Genomic DNA, 22,821 nt, shown 5'->3' on the forward strand with positions numbered 1-22,821 from the left:
TGGTATTCGGTGCTACCATTGTTGGGGAAATATATCATCAGGAGGAAAAGCGGCGCAGAGAGTGCATCACAAGGAGTGAAGTTGCGTCTTCTTTTCCTCGCAGATAACGTTCGGGTTCATTCTCTCCTGTTGCGTGGTAAGTGTGGTCCATTCGCAAACTTTATAACTAAAAAAAACTTCCACTACTCTCTATTGACGAACTACTAACACTCTCTGCTGTTTGCTCCTCCTTCTTCCTTCCTTCCGCTGTCTTCGTTGGTTTATTTATACACGCGAAATGCGTTCACTGGCTGGCTGGATTGTCCGCTCAGTCTGCCGTACATACATGGCGGCGCAAGATGGCGACCTCTCTAAAGCAAGGCCCTTGCTATATATATATATATATATATATATATACATGTATATATACATATATATATATATATATATATATACATATATATATATATATATATATACAAAAGCATAATTATAAGGCTACAAAACCAAACGAATTTTATTTTATAGCGATTATACACTTATATAAACATTAATGGGTAGAATATTCAGATTCAGATTTGACAATAAACCATGCCAAATATTGCACACTGGCCCTTTAATGTCAAGGCCATAAAATAAAATAAATGTATTTTGCCAGTATTTGATAGCGTAGAGCTTTAAGAGCATTGTGCTGTGGGCGGATGGGGTGCGTTCCACTACTGTTTTGTAGCTACTGTCTGCCGTGTGTGGGCTTCATTCCATTTCAGATTCATTAATAAATAAATAAATGAATAAGAAGAGAAAAATAAGGCTGAGCACAGAAGAACCAGAGAGGAAACACCATCACATCGAGCCGTCCGCCCCTGGCAACCCGGCCATCCTCCACTCCACCAGGGGAGAGCGGACCCCAAGCCAGCTGCCCCGCTGGTTATACCTCCGAACGTGGCAGCTGTCACACAAACCGCTGCTGAAAATTATACATTTTGATACAGGTAAGCTATACATATTGCAAAACTCTGTAAAAGTACACCAAAGCATATTCTCGTTTCCAAATATTTATTTGAAAACGAAACCATTCATACGGTCAATAAAAAACATTTTGTTAGTAATAAAAAACAAATGTAATCTCAATGTGACCGCGTCAGCCGGCAGGACTGCGGCTGAACCACTTCTAATGTTCATTCATTCATTCATTCAATCGCGTGTTCAATGTGTGTGTGTGGGTGTGTGTGTGTCAGAGAGGAGTATCAATAAAAAAAAGTTTCCAGTAATTATTTCGGTGTTTATTTCTTTTATTCTTCCATTTTTTTAATTAAAATGCGTAATATAGCCAGCAATATTATAGACCAAAAGTTAATCTAATTATTATTGTAGAATGTATTTAGCAAATCACCACTCTCAACTGGAGACAGCAAAAAAAAAAAAGAAAAAAAAAGGGCATTATAAAAAGCCAACAAATAGTGTTAATTAATTGACATGAGACATTGGAGAGGTTGTCAGTCCTATTCTATAGTCTGTAATATTTTTTTTATTTTATCAGAACTTCTTGGAAATTGCTCAAAAGTAGAACATGCTAAAAGTAAATACAATAATAGTCTAAATAGTATCTAAGCAATAATACAGTGCCTAAACAATAATAAATATTATCTAAGTTATCTATTAGGCTGCCATTCCACCATGTAAATAGATTTTAAAATTTCAATATGATTTTAATATTATTTTTGCTTATTTCATTATTGTTATTATTGGTTTTACTTTTTAGTAGTATTGTATTGTCTGAGGATGACTCATTTTAGTAACTATCTACAGTAAAAAAGATAAAAAAAAAACAAGCACAGAAACAAACAAAACTCATTTATACACTGGGCCTTCAAAGTGCTCTCTGAAACTACACCTGGTATGGCTTGTGTCCAAAAAATGAAAAAATCAAAACTTTGTCGTAGTGCATGTTTGAGTGCATGTTTGAGGGCTTATAGCTCAGCAACAAAAGGGGGTACAGACATGGGACCAACTGTTATAGAGAGCTCTTGACCTCAACTATCATGTGAGTGTAGTCAACAACTGGGGGTGCTGTCAGATATGGGTAAAATATGGATAAAATTAATTTTCACCCATTTAGAAATTAGATATTTAAAATCTGATTACACAAGTGTGTTTACCATCCCCTTAAAGTCCACAGTGTACTCTCAATTCAGTGTTTACAACTTCCAAATCTAGGAAAAACACTTAGATTTTTAAAAAAACTACAATTCCCTGGGACCGCGCCATGCAGCTTGATACATATCAGCAACATAGTTGTAGTTCTTCTGATTTGCAAAGTAGGGCTCTAAATAGGGTTGTAAAAAGATATATCTACTTAATATATCTAATATCTAGTAAAGCCGAACTAAATACTGCACTGCATCTAGATGAACTATGTTAAGAAAAACTAAAGATGTCGGCTAATTTTCGATATTTTAGCTAATACGCTAGAAACGGCGTTTTTGGGACAGTAGATTTATTTGTGGCTTGCTGTAAAATAGGGTCATAAAAAGATACATCTACTGAATGTATCTAATATCTAGTAAACCAAACTAGTTATTACCCTGCACCTAGATGAACTATGTTAAGAAAAAAAGCAAGGATGTTGGCTAATTTTAGATATTTTAGATAGTACTCTAAAAACGGCGTTTTTGGGACGGTAGTTTTTTGCGGCTTGTTGTAAAATAGAGTCGTAAAAAGATACATCTACTGAATATATGAAATGTCTAGTAAAGCTGAACTAGTAATGACACTGCACCTAGATGTAATATGTTGTAATATACAGTACAGGCCAAAAGTTTGGACACACCTTCTCATTCAATGCGTTTTCTTTATTTTCATGACTATTTACATTGTAGATTCTCACTGAAGGCATCAAAACTATGAATGAACACATGTGGAGTTATGTACTTAACAAAAAAAGGTGAAATAACTGAAAACATGTTTTATATTCTAGTTTCTTCAAAATAGCCACCCTTTGCTCTCATTACTGCTTTGCACACTCTTGGCATTCTCTCGATGAGCTTCAAGAGGTAGTCACCTGAAATGGTTTTCCAACAGTCTTGAAGGAGTTCCCAGAGGTGTTTAGCACTTGTTGGCCCCTTTGCCTTCACTCTGCGGTCCAGCTCACCCCAAACCATCTCGACTGGGTTCAGGTCCGGTGACTGTGGAAGCCAGGTCATCTGCCGCAGCACTCCATCACTCTCCTTCTTGGTCAAATAGCCCTTACACAGCCTGGAGGTGTGTTTGGGGTCATTGTCCTGTTGAAAAATAAATGATCGTCCAACTAAACGCAAATCGGATGGGATGGCATGTCGCTGCAGGATGCTGTGGTAGCCATGCTGGTTCCATGTGCCTTCAATTTTGAATAAATCCCCAACAGTGTCACCAGCAAAACACCCCCACACCATCACACCTCCTCCTCCATGCTTCACAGTGGGAACCAGGCATGTGGAATCCATCCGTTCACCTTTTCTGCGTCTCACAAAGACACGGCGGTTGGAACCAAAGATCTCAAATTTGGACTCATCAGACCAAAGCACAGATTTCCACTGGTCTAATGTCCATTCCTTGTGTTTCTTGGCCCAAACAAATTTCTTCTGCTTGTTGCCTCTCCTTAGCAGTGGTTTCCTAGCAGCTATTTGACCATGAAGGCCTGATTGGCGCAGTCTCCTCTTAACAGTTGTTCTAGAGATGGGTCTGCTGCTAGAACTCTGTGTGGCATTCATCTGGTCTCTGATCTGAGCTGCTGTTAACTTGCGATTTCTGAGGCTGGTGACTCGGATGAACTTATCCTCAGAAGCAGAGGTGACTCTTGGTCTTCCTTTCCTGGGTCGGTCCTCATGTGTGCCAGTTTCGTTGTAGCGCTTGATGGTTTTTGCGACTCCACTTGGGGACACATTTAAAGTTTTTGCAATTTTCCGGACTGACCGACCTTCATTTCTTAAAGTAATGATGGCCACTCGTTTTTCTTTAGTTAGCTGATTGGTTCTTGCCATAATATGAATTTTAACACTTGTCCAATAGGGCTGTCGGCTGTGTATTAACCTGACTTCTGCACAACACAACTGATGGTCCCAACCCCATTGATAAAGCAAGAAATTCCACTAATTAACCCTGATAAGGCACACCTGTGAAGTGGAAACCATTTCAGGTGACCACCTCTTGAAGCTCATGGAGAGAATGCCAAGAGTGTGCAAAGCAGATATCAGAGCAAAGGGTGGCTATTTTGAAGAAACTAGAATATAAAACATGTTTTCAGTTATTTCACCTTTTTTTGTTAAGTACATAACTCCACATGTGTTCATTCATAGTTTTGATGCCTTCAGTGAGAATCTACAATGTAAATAGTCATGAAAATAAAGAAAACGCATTGAATGAGAAGGTGTGTCCAAACTTTTGGCCTGTACTGTATATATATGTGTAAGAAAAAGTAGGCATGTTATATGATGATATGATGATATGATATGATATTTTAGCAAGTTCTCTAGAAATGGCGTTTTTGGGACTGAATATTTGAATAGTCTATAACAAATATCTAGTACAGCCAAACTATCACGTTATTATCATTATTATTATTATTGGTGGGAAATTATAACAGAAATATATTTGCCTTTTTAATATCAAGAACACTTCCACGTTTTTGTGTGTATACAGGAATGTTAAAGATATCATTGAGGAAAACGAGGTTGACGTGACGTAATTGAATCAGGGAATCCATGTGTCCACCACGGGTGAGGATCCTAATTGACTTTACATTGGCATTGTTTTCGTGGTGGCAGCACGTAATTTCAACCCATTACGTGCTGCCACCACGGAATGCGGTGTTAAGAGGTCGTGGTCATTTCACCTATTTCTGAGAGATCGGGTTGGATAGCATAGACCAATAGACTGAAACCGGCCAAAATGCGAGATTGAGTGATATGCGTATTTTTAGAGCATCAAATCGTACCAGTGTACTTTGATGTCAAAATGCATGCCTGGTACGCAAAATCCGTACAGGTTGGCAGGTCTGTAGGTGTTTGATCTGGCATCCCCATGGGTACAGTGTCTTCTGAACTGTTATGGAATACCTTTACAAAAATAATTAATACAGACTTTCCTCCCAAGAAAGACAGCATCAGTCAAAGTTACAGCAAGTGCCCCAAAATGCACTCTGTTAAAGTTTATGTGGCCTGAGTTTATGATGACAGCAGTCGAGGAAGTCAAGTGATGTTGTTATAGAGCAACTAAGACCACAGAGGGATGAGGTCAGAGTGGATGGATGAGGCAACAAAACGTGGGACCACCGTTTATTTCCCATTACTAACAGTTGATGCTGTTTTTTGAAGCATGACCACAATTTTTCCATAACCTTACTCACATGGTTATGTAACCATGACAACAGAGGTCCCCCAACCTTATCTAAGTATTCATATAAACCCAAACCATGATCTTTCCCTAAACCTCAACCACACCAAGTCTTAACCATAGTGTTGCCACATTATAAAACAGTGACTTGTAATGTGTTTGGAAGGCAAAATGTGTTCCTGTCAATAGTGCCGTCAGATCAGAAAATGCCTACAGATGTGGTTCTGGAGGGTATTAACACAAGACGGATTTAGTTGTTTCATTTGGAGGACTTGTTGGATTTGTATCAATGATTCTCTTTCTGCCATCACTATGATAAAGATCTGGTTGAGTTTAGGCACAGGAACAACTTGGTTCAAGAAAGATCATGGTTTAGGGTAAATACAAGTATTGTGTTGAGCTTATGGAATGGTTAAAGGAAATCAACATAGACTGTTGGTAGGAAACAGGACACAAACTGCAGTCTCCTGTGTTACACATTTTATTGATCCATCAATCCACAAGGCAGACATGTGCTTATAACAGAGAGGAGTTCCAACCTATATACATCAACATAGTTTTTCCTGTTGTCAGTCACACAATATGAGCGAAAAACTCTGCCACTGTCAGTTGTGCCTTGGTAATTGCAAGCTCACGTTCAAAAATGTCAAGCTTTTAATTGACAGTGACCCAACTGTAGGGATAATACTATACTGCAAGTCAAAACTAGAGAGCTACTCTGATGCAGTGACAGGGTGTGGGAACAGGAAACAGATCCGTGACTTCCACAGATGTCAGATTGTCCGATGAAGGAGTGTCTGCAGCCTGATCTCAAATCAGCACTGGGCTGTTCCCAGCAGAGGCTTAGACCAGGAAATGAAGATGGTAATCTGATAGCAGTTTAGTTCCTTGGGTAGTGGGTGACTTGTGGGAGCCACTCATGGGTGTTCCAGTGGAGTTAATTACGGAACAGAAATATAACCATTCCAACAGCACAATGTAGGGCTGGGCGACATGGCCTAAAAAAAAAATCTCCAATTTTTTCACAACAAATCCGATTCACGATTTAAATCGATTTTTTTTTCCCCTCCTAGTTAAAAAAAAATAAATAAATATTTGCGGCCTGGTAGCACATACCTGGGGTCCAAAACTTTCAGCATGTGAATAAACCCCGACTTTTCCACGGTAGCCTATATATGGGCATCTCTTGCAATATACATGGCGACTGCATCTGTGATTGCTTTCCACCGGACCCCTTTATCATACGGCAGCGTTTCCCCTATCATTATATTGGATCACAACAGAAGACATTTAAGGTTACCTTTCCTATAGAACAGGTCTATACCTTGTCCTTTTATTAAACAAACTAAATAGCCTTATGTTACAGGCTGAGCCTGATGTGTGTGGCTTGTGTGTGGCTTGTGTGCGTGTATGTATGTGTGTGTGTGTGTGTGTGTGTGTGTGTGTGGAGCTGTGTATGTGTGTAGTTGATGTAGGAGGTATGAGACGTTAGTGCGCCGGGTGTGGTGTGTGACGTCAGACGGATGCGCCCCAGGAAGAAAGTGAGGCATGTGCTATGTTGTTTACATCGAGCAGCCACAGTGAAGAAGCCTACGCAGTTCTGCATGCTGTTTTTGAGTTATTGCCCTCTATGTAAAAGTCAGACACTGATGAGAGAGGCTGTGCATCATCCCTGCAGTGCTGAAAATAAAGTGCCATTTTTTAACGCACATGAAGTCCCGTTGTTTATGTGTTGTTGCCACAACGGGCTAACACAAGCTAAAGGAGCTAAAGGTCTTTGGAGGTCCCTTTACTATGGTTCGGGGGTTTGCCAGCTTGGCGTTGGTAACACTTATTTATCTTATTTACACAACGGCATGTCATTTCTGTCCCTACACAGTGCGCGTCTAAAATCCTCCTCTGCTCTCTGTGTAGCGCACGGCGGAGTTCGGCCCTGATGCGCGCACACACAGACACAGACACAGGTGAACATACAAAAGCGCTGAAGAACTCGTTCCCTTTCTTGAGAATGAGTTCTTCAGCGCTCGCTGCCATGTTGTTGTTGTATCAAGCGCGTGGGGGGAGGGGTGAGCCCACTCTGAACTACGGGAGCCCAGCATGGAGCGGCGGTGGCAGATTTTAAATAGAAACTCCTTTTCATTAAAACAAATTGGCCTAAACTACAAATTCGAATTAATCGATAAAATCGATTTATCGCCCAGCCCTAGCACAATGCTACACTTTAATGTTTACAGATTTGATGTGTTTCCCTCTGCTAGTGGCCGTGGAGTTGTTGAAGGTGTGTAACACCCAATAGGCCTATTGTAATAACTTTCTAATAATGTTATAATGCCTAAAGATATAATACAATTGTCACTTAATCTGATTGAAAATGTATAAAAGCCCAATAATTCAATAAAATTACTAATGATGTAATTTAAAAAGGAGGTATAAGGAGAAGAGTAACAGAGAGAGGTAGAGCATGTGCAGATGATGTGATGTATGCATGACTGTTAGCTATTGCTAAGAGTAAAGAATAGTTCTAAAGAGTCTCCTTCTCTGCAGTACCTCATTCTCCACTAATTCTCTAAATGACATCATAGACCCACTTTTAAGTCATGTAAAAGTCTCTGGATTGGGTAATAAAATGAGTTTAGACTTTTTGTAATTTAAGGTCTTGTGGTCAACTATAGCACAAGACAAGCAAGAAACCTGTCCAGGCCCCCACATGGCACATGCATGTCTAAGACACAGTGCGTTTACACGCATAATTAAGTGAAGCTATGGTTATAGCTCGACTAGGCCATTTAATTGGACTACTGTCCTTGTCCTAGTATACAAGCACAGGAGGGGAATCGATTTATTGACTGAAGTATGTCAGACTCAGCTATGATAGGTGATGATATGTGACCTTTCAGCTTGTTAGTATTGGACATTTTTCTGGCTGACCTATTGCGTCACAGACTAAACAATCGACAAACAAGTTAGCTACAGTGAGCTAGCAGAAAACTGGTACCATGGTGGAAACAGTTCTGTACATTTCGTACATGCTGTACGGCTTCTTCTTCTGTTACACATTTAATGCTACTGAACTTCTGGGTCAAAGCCCTGGGCAGAAGTTTGGGTCCGACTGACTACATGCAGGAGTAATTCAACTACAACTGCATTATCTGAGTGTGTTAGTCCTACTTTGAGAATTTGATTTAATACAATTTCAGTCGCACTGACATGTAAACATGCATTTTAAAAGTTTGGTTTTTGTTGGACTAAGACAATAAATCAATTTTCTCTAATGTCATGTAAACATACTGACTGACTCATGAAATATACTATCAGCCACTTTATCTGCTATCAGCTTTTAACATAGTCCTTTGAAAATTGGTCTACCTCCTCATACCAATGTAATGATGTGCTTTGTGAATCTTGTAGAAAGCCAACCATTAATTTTTAAGATATTTCATCACACATCACGTTGCTGATCATGGTGAAGGTCTAATAATGGCACCAGATGACATTTTTGGAATCCTCTCAGGGGAGCACTATTGGGCCCATCATAATAGCCTGCACTGGGGCCTGTCTCAAGTACCTTATGCCAGTGGCTATGTTCATCCAAAAACACTTGCAAACATATACTTTGTTTGGTTTTTGATGTGTTGTTCACTTTTGTGAGCTTACATCAAATATAAACACCCGTCCTGGAAATCCCCAAATCAGATACTGCAGCATAATTTTCACTGCCATAACTTTGTGCAAGGCAAGCATGTAGCAAAGGCATGTGATAAGAAATAATTCAGCTATTCTGTTTCCTTTCTGTGTCAGTCCTCTAAAGGAGAGCTGGCCTCAGACACATTGTAAACAAAACTGATACAAATGTCCTGTCCATGGAGGCCATGTTTGTCTTCTTTCATTCCTGTGTACTGCTATATTCATATATTCTACCCCACTCAACCATTTCTACAATACTCAGGAGACCCGTATCATGAAAGAGGATATAATTCAAAGTTATTATTAGAAAGACAGAAGGAGGGCATGTGACATTCACTGTTTCTGCTCCTCTCTCTCATACATAACATAAAACCCTCCTGCCAAAGTCTCACTGCATTGGAAAAAAAGGCTAAACAACAGAGAAAACACACAACAACACACTCTTTTTTTTTTAGGGTTTTATCCTTTCAAGCCCAAACAATTCACTGTCTCCACTCACACTGTGCTGAGTGGAAGGACCACGGCAGTCTTTCAGGTTCAGCATAAAGACACACACACACACACACGCACACACACACACACACACAGTACGACAATGCAAATCCATGGGCCCCCCCTGTAGCTTGCCTTAAGTAGGCCTCTGTTATTTCTCTGGCAAGCTTCCTCTCCACTCGCTTTAATATGTCAATAATTATGACTACTCTTTTCCTAACTGAGGAGTTATGTCACTGCTTTGCTGTAGGGCTGAGGCGTCGACGCAACGGTTCAAACAAAAAAAAATGGTGACGTGCAGCAGCAGCAGCAGCAGTGCTGTGCTATTATGTACTATGTACTATTATTAGTACTATGGCCTATTCAAGTGCTGGAATTTGTTATTTACGTGACAGTGGCAGTGTGCCGTTAGATCAACCAAGGAATATAATGGTAGGGGAAACACTGATGTTTCAATAAATGTTAATAATAATATTATATTATTAGTTTCATCTCCTGTTAATATAATAATATATTATATTAACAGGATAAATAATATATTATAAATATATAAGATATCATATTGTTTAAATAGCCTCATTAATCAAATAATGGAAAAATAATTGATAATCGAAAAAATAATCGTTTAACTGAAAAATTAATCGTTAGATTAGTCAATTAATCGAAAAAATATTTGCCAGATTAATCGCTAGAAAAATAATTGTTTGGGACAGCCCTACTTTGCTGGTCATTGTGATATGAATAAATTAACAGAAACGACGAAACTAATACAATATGAAAATATGACTGGGAATTTTACAATGTTCAAATACTTACTCTCATACTGGTATGAGTATTTAAATTAGGGATATTCCGATCAAGTTTTTCTGGCCCTGATCCAGATCAGAGGGCCTTAATGTTGGGTATCTGCCAATACTGAGTTCAATCAGATACTTGTATTTACCTCTGTGTTGATTAAATATGTATCTGATGCATTACAGTAACAGCTGTAGCCTTCGAAATCCAACCCAACATATTTTTCACAAGCTATGTAATCCAAATTCTGAGGGTCCTGATTCAAAACTCCTAAGTTCTTTGGTGGAGTGCATCAGCACTTTAACCACAAAACAGTTCTGGCCTGCTGTTAAGGTACTCAAGGAGTTAATGTTAATAAGTGACAGCACATATGACCTAGTGCTATCATTTTAACCCATGAAAGTGCTGATCAGCGCCGGTTAATAACTTACCAAATAAATGGATTTTGCCATTCCGGGTGTCAGAACAGAGTCAATCATTGGTGCAGCCAAATAACTAGTCGCTAGGGATGCACAATATTGGATTTCATGCCAATATCCAATATGCCAATATATAACAGCTTATGTGCCAAATAACCGCTATAGATATATCCACTTTTTTAAATTATTATTATCAAGTCCTTTCTGTAGTGCACACAATCAGAAACATAGCCTCTGATTGGTCAACTGCTCAGAAACACAGCCTCTGATTGGTTGACAGACTCAATCCCAGGCATCACAGATGGCTAAAAACAACAATTGTTTTCAACACTGAAAAATGTATATAAAATCACAGAAGATATTTAATGTTGGATTTATCATTATGGATTTATATTAAAGAGTCTCCAAAAAGACACTGTGGTTCAGTGATCAATTAAAAAGTTTCTGAAAGGGATACAATCACCACAGCCCCCATTGAATGGCACAATGGCTGACATGACCTGCAGGGCAAAAAATAGGAAGTCTCTTGCATTCAGCATTTCAGAGATATTTAATGTTACAAATATGTTGTTGTACATGACATTGTCAACCTCAGAGGTAAATGCCCTGTTCAGTGCTTGTTGGTGAGACAAACTCGCACACATAGCTTAGCTGGAAAAGCTCAGCTTCAGCGATACAGTACACAATTTATGATCAGATGACTTAACATTTATTTTTTACTTGCCCAATCAGACAACTGCATGAGGCATTCCACTTGCCTGAACAACAGAATGCAGGTATGCTAGCGAAATAACTGTGTGATATCATGGCAGATTCCATCACTGACCCATGACATATCTGGATAGTACGATATTCTTAAATTCAATATTGTGCTACACCCCTATGCCAATGTCCTTTACTTCCAGACGAGGCTACAAACTTCAAACACACACAATCATGGAAGAGAAGCCCCAGAACATAGCCACAAACTCTTTAAAATGTGACTTGACTTTTGGAACCAAAATAAAACCAGCAGCGCTGCAACAAACAAAGCATTTCTCGCCCAGCATGCACCAGGTCTGAGCACCTGGGCAGAAAACCATTAAAGTCCAAAACCACAAGACAGCCAGCCCCTGCTAGTAAACACAACAGTAAACAGGCAGGTACATTCAAAGCAAATGTCTTACCTGGTGAGGAGGTGGGATGCAATCATACAGCAGATGGACATGGAAAGAAAAGACAGAGGAAGCATCGGTTAGCTGCCATGTTTAGCAGAAATACTGGAGAGAATGAATGTTGAGAAACATTGAGCAGGTCAAACTGATAAATGACAATATGGATATTATTTCTGTCTTATCTAAAATCCTGAAATTCTCAAATGTGGACAAAAGTCTTCTCATAGTGGTGACTGTAGATACTGCACCTCTAAGTGTCAGTTAAACCTATTCAACCTCATTGGACAGCATGTCCTCCAAACTAATGACAGAACGCATTGTTTATCGCTGCCTTCAAAAACAATATGAGCGTTCCTGCTGGTACGACCTTGTCTGTCACCCGTCTGTCATATGACAACTGCTTGAAAGCTGAAGCATTCCCAGGAAAGTCTCCTATTTAAGACTTTCTGGCTTTCTGTCCCTTAAAGGTCAGCACTGTCTAGACAGTTCTGCATTTGATCACTGACACAAATTCACATATCATAGTTCACCAAGTGAAACTATCTGCAGGTCTTGTGGGGATTGATTTTGGTTCTGTGAGCTGAAGTATTGACCACAGTAATTCTATTGAAAGTAACTTAATAATGGTAATAATAATAATAATAATAACTTTATTTGTACAGCACAGTTCATACAGCAGGTGCAACGCAAAGTGCTTTACATAATGAAATGAGAAAATACAGATAAGAGACAGTATAAGATTCAAATTCACAATCACACTCACACAGACACATACGCACACAAATAAAAAATACAAATAAGGTTTGACACCAATTAAGTAATAAGAGCTACATATGATTTCATTTGAAGCTATTTACTGAATCAGAGAGTCTGACCTCTCCTGAAAGGCTATTCCAGAGAGGAGGGCCAGAGACACAGAATGCAGCATCACCATACTTTTTAGTTCTATTCTGGGGGACATTTAGTTGACCAGAGGTAGAGGGTGTCAAGGATCTGAGGATCTGTATTTGACTAACATATCAGATATACAGTCAGGAGCCACTCCATCAAGAGATTTAAAAGCTAAAAGCCAAATTTAAAAATGGATTCTGCAATGAACGGGAAGCCAATGAAGAGCCTTTTATACTGGAGTAATGTGTTCTTGATAGGGATGCCCCGATCACATTTTTTTTTGCATCCAATCCGAACCGAGTCCTTTATTTTGAAACCGAGTCCGATCCGATACTTTGCAAAGCATTAAGAAAGAAAAATAATAGAATGCATCCAAGTTGTCCCATAAGGTTTTTTTTTTTTTTTTTTTAATTAAATAGTATCCAAAAAGCTTATCGGAAGTTCAGCAGCACAAAATGTAAACAAATTAAATATCTTCTTCTTGTCTTCAACAAACAAAATAGGCCTATATCTTTTGTAGCCGTTTGACACATGAAACAAATATTTTCCTTTTACTCAGTCAAACCCCACAAAGAAGCCATAAAACCCATTAAACAGGTCCCTTAAAGGATAACTTTGGTATTTTTCAACCTGGGCCCTATTTCCCCATGTGTATGTGTGCGTATGATTCATAGGTACAACTCGTTTTAAAATTGGTTCAGTATTGAGGGAGGCGGATGCAGCCGGCAGCCGCGAGGTAGATATGGGGGCAAATGCATCCCATCTAAGTTTGCGCATTGAAAGTGCTTTTTTTCGCCACTGACCGGTTCAGATCGCCAGTGCTACCTCTGTAAATAGTATACTAAGCGTTTCCCTGACCCTTCACCTCCTCCCGGCTGTGACAAACAGAGGAAAAAGAGGAGAAAACAGAGGAGCCATGCTGAGTGCCGCTCAGCCATCTTATAAAAAAATTATATTTATAAAATATACAGGATCGCCACACTTTATACATTGGAAAGCGGAGGCAACAGTGAAAAACATAAATGAAAAACCTGCCCATTTTTGTTGATTCCTCCGATCTTGTACTGATTCCGATTTTGTAAAAATAACGTGATCGGCGCCGATAGTTCTTGATTTATAGTCTAATTGTGTAGATGTGCTGCTGCATTTTGGATCAACATTTAAGTTTTGCTTATCCAGTTTTCCTTTGTATCCAGTTTTTTTATGTGCGTTAATAATAACTTGTTTTTCATAATCTGCTTGTAAATTCAATACTTTTTTCTTTTATTTGTTTGTGTTTTATCTGTGTAATTTCTAACTGTGTTTTGTACTTGCTGCTGCCTATCTTGGCCAGGTCTCCCTTGAAAAAGAGGTTGTTAATCTTAATGGGATCTTCCTGGTTAAATAAAGGTTAAATAAAAATAAATAAAAAAATTTGATAACAATATCAAACGACCAACGATATTGCCAGCTGGTGCCATTCTGCTGGAAAGTGTGGGAGTTGCAAAGTGAAAGTTTGGGGCCCCAGGAGAAACGTACGCATGATTTGCTGCTAAGAAAGGAGGCAACGAACTCCCCCTCACAGGTGACCTGCTGGGCAGTGGTAAGAGCTGATGTCGAATAGAAGATCTAATTACCTTAATCTTCATCTAGGACTCCTTAGATAAATATTTTGTGCATTCCTGCGTTCCCGATTTATCTTAACATACTCCCTCACTATCGCCACATTAAATAACCCACACGAGTGTTACTTCTTGTTTTAATCCAATTATACACACTGTTGTTTTTCTGTTATTTCATATTATCCTCATTCATTTATTCAGTTGTTACCCATTTAGCTTAAATAAATTTTCATTTATCGCCAAGTCGTTGTCTGTGGATATTTCTTTTGAGCAGCAATTAAGATTGCTGTATGGAGAATTCATAACCCAGATATTGAGATTGATTCATTATTGATAAGTGTGCTGACGAATTAATAATTGGTTTACGGAGTTAATAATTTGATTAGTCGCTTCCCTCATTAGGAGGGTGGTGCCCCAAACTTTATTATGAGTGCAAACATTCTCAAAGAGGTATTTCCCCTACACAGCTGAGTATTGTCAGCATTAAAATAGAAATCAGTTTCATGCTCTCCAGTGATATTTCCCAGAGGCATCATCTACAGATTAAAAAGAGTGGGTCCCAGAAAGGACCCCTGGAGGACACCACAACTGATCTTAATTTTAGAATATACTGACTCACTCATGGGCAAAACATAGTCTCTTCCTGTCAGATAAGACTTGAACCACCTTAAAACTGTGCCTGAAATGTTTAAAAGGGTATGGAGCTGGTTAAGAAGGATGCTATGATCAGTGGTGTTGAAAGCTGCGCTTAAAGCCCAACTTGCAGGTTGGAGACCATGGTGAATAAATGTGTAGGAAAATGATGTAGAAACTCGATCAAAACAAAAAACAAAAACATATACACACTACAGTGACTTTTGGGGTCGTTTTTGTGAGAGAATTTTGCTTCCGCATCTAAAAACCCACTAACCGGAAGTGACGTAGCGTAAGGGGGTCCGGCCGAGTTCGACTGAGTGTAACATTAATAAACATGGATCCCAGTACTAGTTTTGAGACTGAAGAGGTTGAAAATGTACATTCATATGCATATGACGGCCCACAGGCTTATAATTATGAGCCTGCTGGGCATCCAAGAGACCAGGAACTGATCAGGGTTAGGAGAAATAACAGCCACAGGAGAGAAATAGAGCTGTGGTGTGAGGAGAACCAGTGGAGAACTGGGCAGGTGTCTTGGTGAGCTAACAACAGCTAACCATGTCTAACGCTGTGTTCACATCATAACATTAAGTTTGCCATCACATATTAGGTTATAACAAAGCTACCAATAGTTCTGCCAGTATTAGATATGCTACTTACCCATAACAGAAACTAATGCGCAAATATCAGCTTGTATCAGACCTATCTTGCTATGCGTGTTATAATTCCGCATTACAGTGTATTGACGTCCGCAGGGGAGAGAGGGAGAGAGAGAGAGATTTCCTGATAATTTTTTGTATGATAGGTGCTTGTGTGGGAACCGCCAGCCCATGTCCTCAGCTGTGGAGAGTATGTGCTGCAGGGAGGTGGATGCCTTCTGGGCTCTGGTGGAGAATCTGACCCCCAGACCAGACATAACATGCCTCACACTGCCCATCAACCCTCACGCCGCCCGCTCCCGTCTCAAACACGGAGGCCTCCATCTCCGCGGAGCCCGTCCGCCCTCGCACATACCCCCGAGGCTCTGGTCTCCGAGGCTCCCGGCCCCGCACATACCCCAGTGCGGGGCCGCGAGCCTCGGGAGTATGTGCAAGGGCGGGCAGGCTCCACCAGGAACATAATCCTCCTGTCCAAGATGAGCGCTGCACACGACCGCGTTTTTGGTCACAGATGAAGCCGTGAAATCGTGCTTCTTCACCTGCACAAAACACACCCAGGCATGAAAACTACTGTAACTCCACTCCTTTTTCTGTCCGGAAAACGGCAGACTCGATGTCCTGACAATTTACTGTGTGCAACCTGCACAAACACAATAATCCGGCATAATCACAAATGGTGAAATGCACTGTTAACAACCAAAAAAATACTAACTCACAAGTTTACTACCGCTCATTGGACAGAGGCAGGGTCAAGGACACAGAGTCCCTCTCGTGACGTAATATCAGGCGATGTTGAAAAAAAAAAAGTGTTTTAGAAGAGGAACTAAAAAGAGCCACTTTTTCCTCTGAATTTGTGTCCTTATGTCATGTAAACCATAATAAATTCTGAATGGACTTCTCATATGGTAATTTTCAGACAAGGTTATGTATATATATATTTTTTTTAAATTTAACCTGCAAGTTGCACTTTATGTCTAGGGGGAAAACTGAAATCTTTCCTTCATCAAGTTTCATTCTAAAATTGTTTAGAACTTTTACTAGTGCTGCTTCAGTACTGCGATGGGAACGAAAAGATGACTATCACACAAATATCTTTACTTCACATAAACATGAACAGGTTGATGATATTTGCTATTTGGTAGAGTACAGCAATATGACTCACTTAAGTGTCAAAAACTTAACTGTGGAACTTAAATGCAATAGGCTAAAAGATATAGGCTATAGCCTAGGCCTCCCACCGCATTTTTATATTTTTTGTGTTATAATGACGTTATTTTAATATTTTGCATTTGCATTTGTGAACTCAGTTTTTATTTGTGAATCGAAAAAACATTTGTGGATCTCAGTTCTACGCCTGTGGATTTGCTTTTTACACACACGGATTTTTGAGACAAACTTTCCCTGGTTCGAACGAAAATGCACTCGTATCACTCGGCCATCTTCGGATAGCACGTGGTCACCCAGCTGATGACGATTTCCGCATGTGAAAGTAAGAGCACGCAGTCTTTCTATGAGCTGTTTTTTGTTGTTTTTTTTAATAATAATCAGCGATAAGTAACGTGCATTCATTGTTTTATGTTAATGTCATACAGTGAGTATTAGTGTGTGTTTATTTGTTTTATGTATCTGGCACACACTTTTGTATACATTTTTGTTTGAGTATGAAAGGCACGGTGGCTTGGCCGCTTCTCAGTTGGCAGTTATCAGCCAACTCATCCTTTATATTTTTCATTTATTCTTTTGAGTAGGATTAAAGTCACAAAGCACTTCACATCTTATTATTAGTGTAGCCTACTCTTAGTAATGTAGTTGTAATGTCTGTGCTGACTGCACCGTGTTTAGTTAGGTTACATCGTTTCAGTGAGATTACGTTAACTGTTGTAAGATATGACAAGTGGCAACACCCTGGTTAAGGTCTTTGATAGAACAGCTGTTGGTGTTGGTAGCTCTTTTTGTTTAGAAATGTAATATTGTAGGCTAGTTGTATTGTTCATTATTAATATGTAGATTGCGCTAAGCTAACGTTAGCTACTGAAACAGCATCTGTTGCCATGGCAACAGTAAACATTCATGTTGCGGGCTGGGGGGATGAAAGCAGGGTGCAGCATTTTATGTAAGGGTTAATGCCCGACGACTATTTAATCTCTGTAGTTGACAGGCATTGCCATGGAAACCCGCTGTGGCCGCAGTGTAGAGAGCGAAAGCCAGTGCTCTTCTTACTGCTTGTGTGTTACAGACTCTGGTGGTCAGAGGATGATGTGCAAAAAAAACACCCTTGAGATATTACTTTCATGATTCATAGGCCCAAGAAAATTTGTTTGTTATCCAAATAGTAGTCAAAATCGTTTTTAATTGCAAATAATTCATAAACATATAGTAGTCGAGATTAAATCCTATTCAAAATTAAATACTACATTACCATTAATAGTGAAATTTGAAAGTGATATGGGTATGTCCATCATAGTGGCATTTGAAGGACGGATATTGACAGATTGTGCACTGCTTGTTAGGATATTTGGAGACAACAAGATGTTGCTCCAGTCTTGTCTCTCCTGCGCTGACGGAGCCCAATAAGCCTGCAGGCTGCTCTCACACCGATGTCCCGTGACGGTCATGATCTGATGAGTTTCCAGGCCGGTGTCAGAGAGCCGACCTACAGCTGTGCTCCGGAGGCTGTGATTGGTGTAGACCCGTGACTCCTTGTGCCGTTTCTCCCTTTTCTTTTCATTCTCTAACCTCTCTTCCTCTGCATCCCAGTCATCAAAATCAAATAAATTAAATGAAACTATAAAATCACTCATGATGCCCGTTGTTATCCGTTGTCTCTCTCCGTTGCTGTGGTTACAAACTAGCAGTTGAGCCAGCGCAATAATTTAAAACCTGTCATCAGGCAATTTGACCATAACGTCTTTTTAGCTGCCCTAGAACACCTTTTAATGGCCACCCTGCAGCCAATCAGAATTGAGTTTTCACCCAGACTGTTGTGGCTAATTGTGTTGTGTGTTGTGCATGGTGTGTGTGTGTGTGTGTGTGTGTGTGTGTGTGTGTGTGTATGGGAGTGGGATAGGTTGTGTGAATGTCATCATCTCACCTGGTGATTGGCAGGTAAATAATCACTTGACCTATATATGGGAGTCACAGGTGATCTACTGATGGAAAATTAGGTCAGGGGAAGCCATACAGTTATTCAACCGTGCGTGTGGGTCTGTATGTGCAATAGAGTTAATTTGTATGTTTTACACCAGCTCGGTATTTAAACGAGTACACCCGTTTTTGTAGATGGTTTTTAATCTTTGCAAAACTTAATAAAGTATTGAATGGTACGTCATGGCAGACCTCGTTTTTGGCTACACCACGCGTTGGAAATGACTTCTGATTCCCATTAGTGGCCTTTTTTGTGGTTCGATGGCCACTACAAAAATGTTGAAAAACTCAGCTTCAATGAATGAATGACATGGACCTGCGACACGTGAAGATATTGCTCTGCTCTGCTCTCTGCTCTGCTCCGCTCCAGCTGAACGCTGATGAATGAAAGCCTGGTGAAAGCAACCGAAGGATCACGGTAGGATTATTTCAGAATTGTTAACAACTGTGGAAGAGATTGGCCTTCTCGCATCAGGATACAGGTAAATCCTGCTACAATTCTAAATAAAGCTTTCGGCAGCAATTAATTAATATCAACATGAGTCACGTGGAAAGTAATGCATCTATCAATCAAAGTGAAGCAGGAGATGCGCTCGGTAAAAGACCGACTAAACTCACTGTAAAAGCATCGGAAGCAAAAATAATATCAAATCAAAAGGAACGAAATGCCAGGATAAAGAAACTTTACAATCTAACAAAGAATATTGAACAGCTGATGCTTTCAAATAAAAATGTGTCTGAAGTGCAAGCCATGTCTGAAATGTTTTTGAGATTGATGGTGGAAACAACGGAGTTGCATGAGTCTTTGAAACCATTAATATCTGAAGAGGAAATGACAAAACAAAATGCATGGTTTGAACCCCGAATGCACAGCAGTAGAGAAATGATGCATACAATGAAAAAATGGTTGCAAACTACAAAGGAGCAATTTAAACATGATGATGGTGGTGGTAATGATGAGCCAGATGATGGCGATGATGATGCAGTGACTCATATTAATGCTGCAACAAATACAACTATGGTTGTTGATGATATTGATCCTAATGACAGCATTTCTAATGTTGGTGATAAAACATGCTCATCAGTTGGCCGCTCCAGCCATAAGTCTTCAAGGTCATCAACCTCCTCTGCATGCCTCAAGGCAGAGGCCGAAGTGGCTGCTCTCAATGCTATGGCAGCTGCCCTCAAAGAAAGACATGCTCTGAAGGCTCAAGAGGAGCAGATCAGGCAAAGGAGAGAAATGCTTGAGTTGCAAAGTAAAATCGCTGCCCACACAGCAAAAGTTACTGTGCTTAAATACAGAGGCTCTGATGTACAGAGCTCCAGAGCTTATTCGGATGGAATGAATTCCTATCTGGAAAGTTCAAAAAGGAAATCCTCTCTCAGACCCTCTGCCATGGAATTTGTGCCACAAAGTTCAAAGCATCAGTTTAACTATTCACCAAAAGGAGACAGCAAAGCTACACTGTTGGTGGAGACTCAGCACAAAGATACAAGCTCTCAGTTCCGTCATCCACCAAGGGGAGGCAGCACAGCTGCAATGGCAATGGAAGCGCAACTAAAGGATTCAACTGATCAATTCCAGCACCGAGCAGCAGGAGACAGTAAAGCTGCTATGTCAATGGGGGCACGGCCCAAGGTTTCAAATCATCAGTTTCATTATCCATCAATAAGTGGCAGCAAAGTTACAATGCCAATGGAGGCAGCAACAAAGGAAACAACTACACAAGTAAATGGATCTAAAGCTTATGAGCCCAAATTGTTTCAAGAATGCCAGCAGACATATTGTAATGCAGATTACACTCAGGAAGCCGCCACTAATTTCATGCAGGAAACCAACCAATATGCAAATTCAATGCAAGCCAATAAGGGCCAAGATAATCTCTTCAACATCATGCAAAGGCAAAATGACATCACAGCCCTGCTAGTACAGCAGCAGTCCACATTGGCATTACCCCCAAGAGATATACCAACCTTTGATGGAGACCCTCTGGAGTGCAGAGCATTCATAAGAGCATTTGAGCATGGAGTGGAAGCAAAGGCTACTAGCACTGCAGACTGCTTATATTTTTTGGAACAATACACAAAGGGACAACCCAGAGAGTTGATAAAAAGGTGTCAACACATGCCACCTGACAGGGGCTATCAACGAGCAAAGATTCTTTTGCCAGAACGCTTTGGAAACGAGCAAAGAAAAGCCACTGCATATATGGAGAAAGCTCTTGGATGGTCACTATTGAAATCTGAGGACATCAAGGCTTTGCAAGCCTTTGCTTTGTTTCTGCGTGTCTGCTGTAACGCAATGGAGGATGTAAGCTTCATGTCAGAGATGAATATGCCATCTAACATGCGTGCTATAATCTCAAAATTACCGTACAAAATGAGAGAAAAATGGAGGAACACTGCTTATGAGCTGCAGGAGAGGCATCGTCGTCAAGCAGGTTTCAGTGACATCGTCAATTTCATTGAGAGACAAGTGTCGATTGCTTCTGATCCATTGTTTGGAAACATTCAGGATACATCTAATACCTCACCAAAAAATAAGAGTGGGAATAGAGTATCACAGAACCGTATTAAAGGGAAAGGAAGTAGTTTCGCTACCTCTATTGCAGCTGTCAATCCTGGAACTGTAACTCAAAAGCAAAAGGAGAAAACTTCATCTCATAAGCCTATGAAGGTGTCCTGCCTGCTATGTGGAGAGGGTCACAAATTGGAGATGTGCCCCAAACTAGAAAGGAAGCTCCACAGAGAGAAAATTAACTTCTTAAAGGAAAGAGGTGTTTGTTTTGGGTACTTATCTGTTGGACACATGAGTAAAGACTGCTGTAGTCGTCTGTCCTGCCAGTTATGTCATTTGAAACATCCGACCATCCTCCATATCCATTCAAAGGAGAAGGAAATCAAAATAGAGGACACACAGCAGGAAGCATCAGGAGAGAGTCAAGCAATTTCTCCCAAAACATGTGGCCATATAGGGGCCGGAGGACAGGATTGTGCCTTGTCAATTGTGCCTGTTCAGATTAAGGCTAGGAAAGGCAGTAAAACACTAAAAACATATGCATTCCTAGATCCTGGCAACACGGCCACCTTTTGCTCAGAGCGACTGATGAGGGAGCTAAAGGTGAGAAGAAGAAAAGCTAAGTTCTTGTTGAGAACAATGAACCAAGAAAAGTTTGTGGATAGTTACATCATATCTGGATTGGAGGTTTCTGCGCTCAACAGTAACACCTACCATGAGTTGCCTGATGTGTTCACACAAAATGAGATGCCTGTGACACGTGACAACATTCTAAGACAGGAAGAGTTAGGTGCTTGGCCGCACTTAAGCTCAGTGGAAATTCCCATCATAGATGCTGATGTGGAGCTGCTAATTGGAACCAATGTTTCAAAATTAATGGAACCATGGGATGTTGTAAACAGCAAAGGTGACGGACCTTATGCTGTGAGAACCCTGCTGGGGTGGGTTGTCAATGGACTACTGAGAGAAGAGGACGAGGCTGAAAACAGTTGTCCCATCATTACAGCCAAACAAATTTCAATAAGTGCCTTAGAGGAACTATTGGTGAAGCAGTACAATCATGACTTCAATGAGAAATCAGCTGATGAAAGGCCAGAAATGTCCAGAGAAGATCTCAAGTTTTTGGAAATTATGAACGCTTCAGTTGATCTCAGTGATGGCCACTACTGTCTGAGATTACCTTTCAGAAATGATGATGTCATTATGCCCAACAATCGCCAGGTTGCTGAGCAAAGGGCACTGTGTCTGAAAAGGAAACTGCAGAAAACTGCTACATTTAAGGAGGAATATGTGAATTTTTTGAACGACGTCATACACAAAGGCTACGTATAAAGGGTGCCAGAACATCAACTAAAAGGAGATGAAGGAAAGGTCTGGTACATTCCTCATCATGGTGTGCACCATCCTAAAAAGGGAACCTTGACAGTGGTGTTTGACTGTGGTGCCAGCTTTAAAGGAACATCACAGAACACTCAGCTA

At 40.2% G+C, this 22,821-nt stretch overlaps 1 protein-coding gene across 16 annotated transcripts in view; it reads right to left on the bottom strand.

Moving 5' to 3' along the window:
* The window catches only part of LOC117245778 (pleckstrin homology domain-containing family A member 5-like), a 623,723-nt gene that overhangs the window by 460,144 nt on the left and 140,758 nt on the right, over positions 1-22,821 (bottom strand). The window contains exon 4 of one of the 16 annotated variants that reach the window (XM_078165319.1): positions 11,224-11,905. The exons of the other annotated variants lie outside the window; for them this stretch is intronic. Coding sequence (XP_078021445.1) covers positions 11,902-11,905 — 4 coding nt within the window. The 3' untranslated portion in view covers positions 11,224-11,901. Of the gene's footprint in view, positions 1-11,223; positions 11,906-22,821 lie in introns of those variants that run through there. 16 annotated transcript variants of the gene reach the window in all.

Source organism: Epinephelus lanceolatus, chromosome 23, assembly GCF_041903045.1.
Source record: "Epinephelus lanceolatus isolate andai-2023 chromosome 23, ASM4190304v1, whole genome shotgun sequence".
In the NCBI taxonomy this organism is placed as follows: domain Eukaryota; kingdom Metazoa; phylum Chordata; class Actinopteri; order Perciformes; family Serranidae; genus Epinephelus; species Epinephelus lanceolatus.